The sequence below is a fragment of the Azolla caroliniana genome, unplaced genomic scaffold (assembly GCF_043228905.1).
Source record: "Azolla caroliniana isolate FFs.n. ecotype wild unplaced genomic scaffold, voAzoCaro1.0.p SCAF_13, whole genome shotgun sequence".
Classification (NCBI taxonomy): Eukaryota; Viridiplantae; Streptophyta; class Polypodiopsida; order Salviniales; family Salviniaceae; genus Azolla; species Azolla caroliniana.
Window position 1 is genome coordinate 8813618 of NW_028230448.1, and position 8155 is coordinate 8821772.

Consider the following 8155-nt stretch of genomic DNA (forward strand, 5'->3'; position numbering starts at 1 on the left):
CTGGCTCACGCACTTCCGCCACCTTGTTCATGTACGAATAGTGATGCGCCATGTACTCATTGTACCCATATCGCTTAACAGGTTCCTTCTGGCGAGTTGACCGGCATAACCCATTGTTACCCGGTTTGAGGCCCTTCTTGGCTGGTTCAGTCTTCAGTGCCGAAGAACCGTCATTTTCCTTTCCGGAGTCGGATCTGCTCCGATCCGACTCATCAATACCGGTTCCATAATCCGACATCTTTTTCTTCCCCTTCTCTTTGCGCGTGAACCGTCTCCTCGGTTCCTTGCGCGGGGAGAGCACGACAGAGTCTTCACTACTCGCCGGTTCTTCTTTTGACTAGTCGGAATGACCCAGTCTCTCGTTCGGCCCACTCAACTGAAACGATTCCGGACTCTCTTCTTGAGTCCCAGATTCATCATCTTCTAATTGGACCGGTTCAAGCTCACTGGTCTCATCCTCTGGTATCGAGTCGGGGTCAATAGTCGGAGCTAGTAAGGCATACCATGATGCCGTCTCATCAAACTCAACATCTCGGCGGGGGGTTATAACACTTATACCCCTTTTGCTCATGTGAGTAGCCAACGAGGATGCACTTCTCCGATTTTGCATCCAACTTCCTCCGCTTCTCATCCGGCACATGCACATATGCTATGCTGCCGAAAATCTGAAGGTGTCTCAAATTCGGCTTGCGCCCGAAATACAGCTCATGCGCGAACACCTTGTCACCGATCCGGTTTTGGATATAGACGGTCGTCCGGACTGCCTCCACCCAGTAGAAATGGGGCATGCTCTTCTCTTCCAGCATTGCCCTTGCCGCGTCGACAAGTGACCAATTCTTCCTTTTGGCTACACCGTTTTGCTCTGGTGTGTATCTGAAGCTGAACTCTCTCCGAATTCTTGTTTGCTCCAGATAACTATTGAATTGGGCGGAAAAATATTTTTTTCCACCATCTGACCGCAATCACTTGATCTTCCTCTCCGATTCCCGTTCCACCATGCTCTGGAGGTTCCAGAAACAGTCGAAGACTTCGCTCTTCCGCTCAATGAGGTAGATCCATGTGTGCCGGCTATAGTCGTCGATTAAGGAGACGAAGTATCGACTCCCGCCAAGACTCACATTTTGTGCCGGTCCCCATACATCTGAATGAATAAGGTCGAGTTTGTTACGGCTACGGTTTTGTTCAGCGGGGAATGGAAGCCGATGTTGCTTCCCGAGTTGGCAGACTTCACATACTTGGGCCTTCTGGCCACTAAACTTCGGCAAACTGAAAATAGGTTGTTTCATTTGCAAGTCTTGAAGCCGCCGGTAATTGACATGGCCGATCCACTTGTGCCACAGGTCAATGTCCGATTCGACCTTCTGTCCTTTGACGAACAAGGCGGTGCCTACATCATTGGTGTCGAGGATGAACATCCTCCCATCTCTACACCCTTGCGCGATAATCTGGCCCTCCTCCTCGATGAAGCACCCGAGGTGCATAAACCGCACCTGCATTCCCTGGTCGACGATCTGTCCGACCGACACTAGGTTCTTCGTGATAGTCGGAGCGTGTAATACGTTCATCAGCTTCCCCCTCTATCCGACATGGCTCAGGGGAACTTCTCTGATATGCACGATTGGGTGAGGAGTGTCGTCTCCGGTTTCGACAACTCCCGGTTGTTCCGGTTTCTCCAAGAAGGAGAACCACTCTTTGTGGCTCGTCATGTGATTTGATGCACTGGAATCCACGTACCACACTTCCTCCGATTTGGAAGTGGTCTTCTTCATCGAGTTTGCCTCGTGCTTCATCACCAAGGTTGGCCCCTTACCGGTCTTCCCGGTTCCAGATCCTCTCGATCCTTGTGTGTAGTGCGAGCTTTGCCGGTTCTCTCGACCAGTTTTACCGGATCTAGATCTGTCCGAATCGGCGCACTTCTTCCAGCACTTGCTTTCTCTCTGGCCCTTTTTGCCACAGTACCAGCATTCCGTGGCGGATTTGTCTTGCCGGCCTTCGGCGCCACCTTGACTCCCCCTGCTTGTGGAAGTCCCAGAACTACTGTCGGCACGGTCTCTGTGCCATCGGTCTTGCCCTTGTCGGCCGCTTTCATTGCGTGCCGACCTGCCTCATCCACCACGCCCACAAGGCTGATCCGCCTCCGTGTACAGCATCCGGTTATCGGTGGGTGCACTTGTTGACACACCGGTGTGGTTCTCCTCTACAAGGAGCATCAACTATAAGTCAAAAAATGACGGGGTATTCTCCCTCGTACATACTTCTGTCCGGAAAGCTCGGAACTTAGACGTCAGGTTCCCAAGACAGACCTGTACCATCTCGTCTTCCTCTACAGTGACGTTGATAGAGGCAAGCGAGTCATAGATATCTTTGATTCAGGTCGTGTAATCAGCCACCGACATGTCCTTCTGTCGGACATTGCTCAACTCCTGTCGAAGTTGCAACTTCCGGGTTGTGGTGCTTGCGGCGAACAACTTCTTCAAGTTTCCCCAAGCCTCTTTCGGCATCTCGGACATGGCTCAACAGCTGGTCTCTGACACTGGACCCAAAGCAGTACATCACTCTGCTTGCCGATTGTTCCCACACCAGGAAGTCCTTGTGTGCCGCATCAGGTGTTGTGTCGTTAGCTCTGTCGACATAGCTCCAGTAACCATGCCCAAGCAGGTACTAGTGCATCTTGTATGACTAAGATGCGTAGTTGGATCTATCGAGCTTCTCCACCGGAAGCGAGCTAGCCATTCCTCTATCCATTGTTTTTTTTTTCCTTCTGGTCTTTACAAAGGTTAGGTTTTCTTCTTGCGAAAGCGAATGTCGGTTGCAGAGGTTCTCAACCCTCACGCTCTGATACCATGTAAAGACAAATAGCATGCGGAAGCAATAAAAACAGAAAACAGAGAACAAGTTTAATGGAGAGCTTAACAGTACGCGGGAGAGACAGAGAGAGAGCAAGAATCTCTATTCAAAAATTATATCAACGCTCTGTACATCGTATGTGTTCAACGAACAGTTTTATACAGGTCCATACGAACTGACAGAAGTACGGTGTACTTCAATGCTCACTCGAGCGTCTAACACTAACTACGAGAGTAATAATTCCCTAGCAGTCTAACTACTACTATGCTTCCGGTTACTGATGGATCCGGCTAACTGGCTCCCCAGCTCACCGGCTCTTTTGCTCACCGGGTGCTCACCGGCTCACCGATCCGTCTCGCTCACCGGCTCATGCTTATCCAGCCGATCCGGCTCCAATTGAGCTTGCCACTCAACAGGAGATAAAGCTGAAAATCTTTTTGTTAATATAGGCAAAGCCTGAAATATTTTTAAGAGTGATGTCAATTTGTTTTGTTTCATTAAGCCTTAAATCTATATTTTTGTTATGTTTTATTTCTTTATTAATCGCTCTCCAACATTGTTTTACAAATCTTAACTACTAATACACCATTACAATTCTTTGGATGAATAATCCTTGAACACTCATAAATGATTCCTCTATGTTAGTTATCAACAATTCGGTTATATTCCTGATCAACGAGTAGTCCTTATGGCTTATTAGTGAATATAGAATGGCCATCTATACTCTAGTTTATTGACGAGTTATCTAATATTCTTCATCAATAAGTCACATATACTAGGAGATTTACTCTAGTTTATTGACAAGTTATCTAATATTCTTCATCAATAAGTCACATATACTAGGAGATTTAGTCTAGTTTATTGACGAGTTATCTGATATTCTTCATCAATAAGTCACATATACTAGGAGATTTACTTATTCACAGTTCCTATCGAGGATTTGTCTATTGATGTTCCATTTGTGTTTCCTCTAGAAAACTTTGTCTATGCTATTCCCTAATGACTCACCCTTAAAAGTACAAGAAAATACCTAAACACTTACCCCACTTCGTAGAAATTATCAATGCCAACGCACAAATTATAAACCCATACATTAGACACATTGAGGTAGAACCAAGATGTCAAATAAGAGACACATGCAGCTTGTAGGTTCTTTCCTCAACTTTTGGCATCCCAATGACTAATAATGAGAATCAAGGTTTGCAAGGCATGTGTAAGCTACACAAGGAACCAGGTTGGATTTGGGTGTTGGTGGTACTAGTAGCAAGCTTAATTTGAATCCAAGTTACAGATTTGATTTAGACTCTATACCAGACATTACGCCAACTCTTATTGTTACTAAATCTAGACACCTCTTTTCTAACTCATTGGAGTCATATTCCTGACCCCATCTAGTCACCTATTTTCAAATTAATTCTAGTCTAACTCTATCTAGTCAGCTATTTACTGAGCTGGAATACAAACCCTCACAGAACAACTCAAAATCTCATGACTAGCTTGCTAAGGAATTTTCCCTCTTCATCCCCCAAATCAACGAGGTACAACCTAGTGCAATGTAAAAAAAAGTAACTGCCTAACTTTGCATACAACCCACCGTTGCAAACGTTTTATTACAAATATTATCATTGCAGGAGAGAAGGATAGAGCCATTATATTATTACGTTGATGCTTTCATCATTCCTTGATCCTGAGGAAATGCTGTACAAGAGAAACATTACAATTTCGGGAAAAGCAAAGAAAATGAGACTTTTATCTTTCGTCTTGGCTTTCCTTTCATCTAAGCCTGAAGACAAAGACAGTAAAAGAAGCACACATCTGCTTCATTCTGCAGCATATAATGCCTTAATCTGTTCAACGTCATCGTAGCTCCCAAGAAAGATCGGAGCACGCTCGTGTATCTTTTTAGGGACAATGTCAAGGGCCTATTACAAGACAGAAGCAAAGGAACAAAATCAGGCTTCGTCAGTCTAATTCAATTCCGTAACTAATATAATTGTTATTTCGACCCCAGACAAAGCATATTTTTGGGCACATCATGATTCTCTACTGTAATTTTCTCTACCTCTTCCTCATATATTATGAAGACACAAAAAAAGAGAATATCATACATACCCTTTCTTTGCCAGTGAATGCCTGCCCTCCAGCTTGTTCAACCAGAAATGACATTGGGAATACTTCATAGAGAACACTGTTCCAGTCCCACATTCGCAACATTTGTAACATGAGTATTTGCTCCAGAAACTCGTGTTATAATGAAGCACATCATAAACCGAATATACATTGATATCACTCAGGTTAAGACGAGAGATAATTACCGTAACTTTCCACTTGGACTCTTCTTATCAGCAGGGTATAAAAAGATGCCTCCATATAGGAGAGTCCTATGAACATCCGCAACCATGCTGCACAACATGATTTCAGAGTTAATACTCATAGCGAGAATATGGTATAATAGATCCCTATAATCTTTACAAATTGAGAACTTAGAAAACATTGCATTGCAACATGATTTTAGCATTCTACGATGATAAAAAACTGCAACAATGCTTCAGTTTTAGCATTTATGGCTATAATTAATGCAATCATAGTTTTGCAAGTTAAAAGAGGATCGGAACGTACCTCCCAATGTATCTCAGAGATTTTGGAGTTGATCCGTCTTTCGGAAATTTGCAGTTCTCCACAAATCTGAAAAGGAGGCATGAAAGCAAACTATTTAACAATCTTAAAAGAGTAACTAAAAGGAAACATAATCCTAGATATACGATTTACATACTTCTTGGTTGGCTCATCCCAATTTTTTGCGTTCCCCTCATTCACAGAATAGATCTTTCCTTTCTCAGGAATCTGAAATGAAATACATGTAATAAAGTCACTGGGATCAAAATGGTAGAAATAAAAAAAGGCCCCACTTCTATAACAAAATTCATACCCTGATATCTGGATGAGTAAGAATGAATTCACCAAGGGATGGATCTAGTGTGAAACCATTCACTCCACGACCAGTAGACAAGACCAACTACATTACAAACTATCCAGAGTTATAACATTGATCAAAATAATATAAAATTAGAAGCACAAATTGTGTACATTTATGAAAATAAACAAAACTTAGAAGCACAAAATGCCTCTGTAGATCACATTTTTGAAGAGAATTTTCCACAGAATGGTACTACGATAATAAATCCCTACATTAAAGTTATAACCTCTCTCATAAAATGTCCATGATAAAGACAAAATCCTTACCGTGCAAGAACTCCCATACATACAATAACCTGCAGCTACCATATTCTTTCCGGGTTGAAGAACATCATGAATTGTTCCAGCACTATTTTCCTTTAGCATGTAGATCCCAAATATCTGTGTAAATTGACACATCGACGCATGATTTATTTAAGGTAATAGCACATAATATACAGGAAATCCGCATGTTATAAGTGTTTACTCACTGTTCCAATTGAGACACCACAATCAATGTTAGAGGATCCATCTAGTGGATCAAAAACAACACAGTACCTGGCATGACAAATACCGAAGTCATTAAGGGAACACATCGTATCTGGAATATGACATAATGGATAGCACATTACAAACCTTCCACGCAGAGATTCGGGAACAAAAACTGCGTCATCAAGTTCCTCTGAAACCAGGACATTCTGTGAGAAGGGTAGAAACCAGCGCCTGTGAGTTGCAAGTTTATAGAAGAGAAACGAGCATATATATATTAACCAGTAAAGATAAAAGCATAAATTCACACCGTCCTCCCACTGCTAACAAGAGCTTTGATGAAAACATCATTGGATAGAACATCGAGCTTCTTTTGCTCTTCACCCTGCGAACGAAAAGTAACAGAAGGATAATGCAATATATTATACTCTTTAATGATGCATCAGATCTTCACCCTGCAAGTAATGGAAGGATAATATAATATATTATACCCAAGTTTAACGATGCATCAGAAACTGTATGCTAAATAAAATGGGGAGAGAGAGAGAGAGAGAGAGCTGCATCAGGACCCGTATGTTTAGTGCAAAAAGGTGAGAGAACAGATGGGCATACCTGTACGTTTGTTTCTCCAGCCAAACCAATAAGCTTTGCAAGTCCAGCCTGTTACATAGAATTAAGAACCCCACCCACTTCTCAGACAATCGCAAACAAAACTCATAGATCATTCATTCACATACAAATCACCCTTGTAAACACTACACACAGGTGAACATCTTTAGAATCTATACATAAAACAATGCATACAAATACATAAACAGACGAGGTCTTCCACACAAAAAATCAAGAGATGACTAGATCTTATCCCCCAGATTTATACCACGAAGAGAATCCATGTTCATAAAACTATACAATGAATTGAACTTCCACAAACAACGGAAGGAATTATATAACACTTCGGGAGCTCTTACAACAAAGCAAAACGATGTTTCTGAAAAGTTATACACGGAATAGGTGTGACACAACAATCGAAGTAGCAAATGGCCGACCTTTCACAAGCCAATACTCAGAAAAGGTGGTTGGCAGTCACCGAAAAGATGAAGATAGGAATGGAAATAAAAAGAAGAATCAAAAGCAAAGAAAAGCAAGAGTTAGTGAGAAGGGGAAGAGAGGGAGAGAGAGAGAGAGGACCTTGCTGACAGAAGAGCAGACGAATTTGCAGCCAAGAACGATATGGCTGAGAAGGATAGTGAGGTCTCCTCGAGCTTCAGGAAACTTGGTCTGCTCGTTTAGAACGAAACGAGTGATGGTCATGAGATCGGTTCTCAGAGCATCAGCTGCATGATCCATGATGGCCCTGCCGCTTCCCACTCTCTCTCTCTCTCTCTCTCTCTCTCTCTCTCTCTCTCTCTCTCTATGCCTCTGTGCTTGTAGCTGTGAAGGGAAGGGAAGGGAAGGGAAGGGAAAAGGGGGGGTGGGGGATGATGATTATCAATCATCTATTATTATTATCTCTCTTGTTTTGTTTTGTTTCGTGTCTGGCCTAGGAATGTATGTCATCATGCTCTGTTGACGTGGCGCTCCCTTTGTGTCACGTGGCATGCGGCCGGCCTGCTGATCCGTCCACGTGGCGCCTCACTCTTTTGGGTTGTATTGATGGAGAGTTGAAAAATATTTTGCTTTTCCGTGCGTGTGGACACCAACACTCACATATTCAGCCTTATCTCTCTCTCTCTCTCTCTCTCTCTCTCCTGTTCCTTATTATTGCTATATGCAACGCCCATGGAAGTCTACCCCCCCACCCCCAAACTCAAGAAAACAACAAAATTGGTCTTTGAGCTCTCCTATATTCTTTCTTCTACTTGTA

The 8155-nt window shown here is 43.0% G+C and overlaps 1 protein-coding gene across 2 annotated transcripts; it reads right to left on the reverse strand.

Moving 5' to 3' along the window:
- Nucleotides 1-4408: 4408 nt before the first annotated feature.
- Nucleotides 4409-7732, reverse strand: FBP (Inositol monophosphatase family protein). 2 transcript variants are annotated; one of them, XM_087329651.1, is made up of 12 exons: nt 7480-7731; nt 6904-6951; nt 6602-6676; nt 6439-6500; nt 6294-6360; nt 6091-6204; nt 5777-5863; nt 5621-5691; nt 5467-5532; nt 5163-5249; nt 4960-5035; nt 4409-4769 (listed from the first exon to the last, which is right to left on the reverse strand). In XM_087329651.1, the coding sequence occupies exons 1-12, from the start codon at nt 7636-7638 to the stop codon at nt 4668-4670; spliced, it is 1014 nt and encodes a 337-aa protein (XP_087185777.1). In that variant the 5' UTR covers nt 7639-7731; the 3' UTR covers nt 4409-4667. The 2 variants fall into 2 exon arrangements, with proteins under 2 accessions (XP_087185777.1, XP_087185776.1); XM_087329650.1 differs by having other exon boundaries at nt 6294-6500; nt 7480-7732.
- Between the last annotated feature and the right edge of the window lie 423 nt (nt 7733-8155).

Coding starts and splice junctions, on each gene's coding strand:
- FBP (XM_087329650.1), bottom strand. CDS start 7,638: ATGGATCATGCAGCTGATGCTCTGAGAACCGATCTCATGACCATCACT. Junction 6,677..6,903: donor CTGGAGAAACAAACGTACAG/GTATGCCCATCT, acceptor TTTCGTTCGCAG/GGTGAAGAGCAAAAGAAGCT. Junction 5,036..5,162: donor AGTCCAAGTGGAAAGTTACG/GTAATTATCTCT, acceptor GGACTGGAACAG/TGTTCTCTATGAAGTATTCC.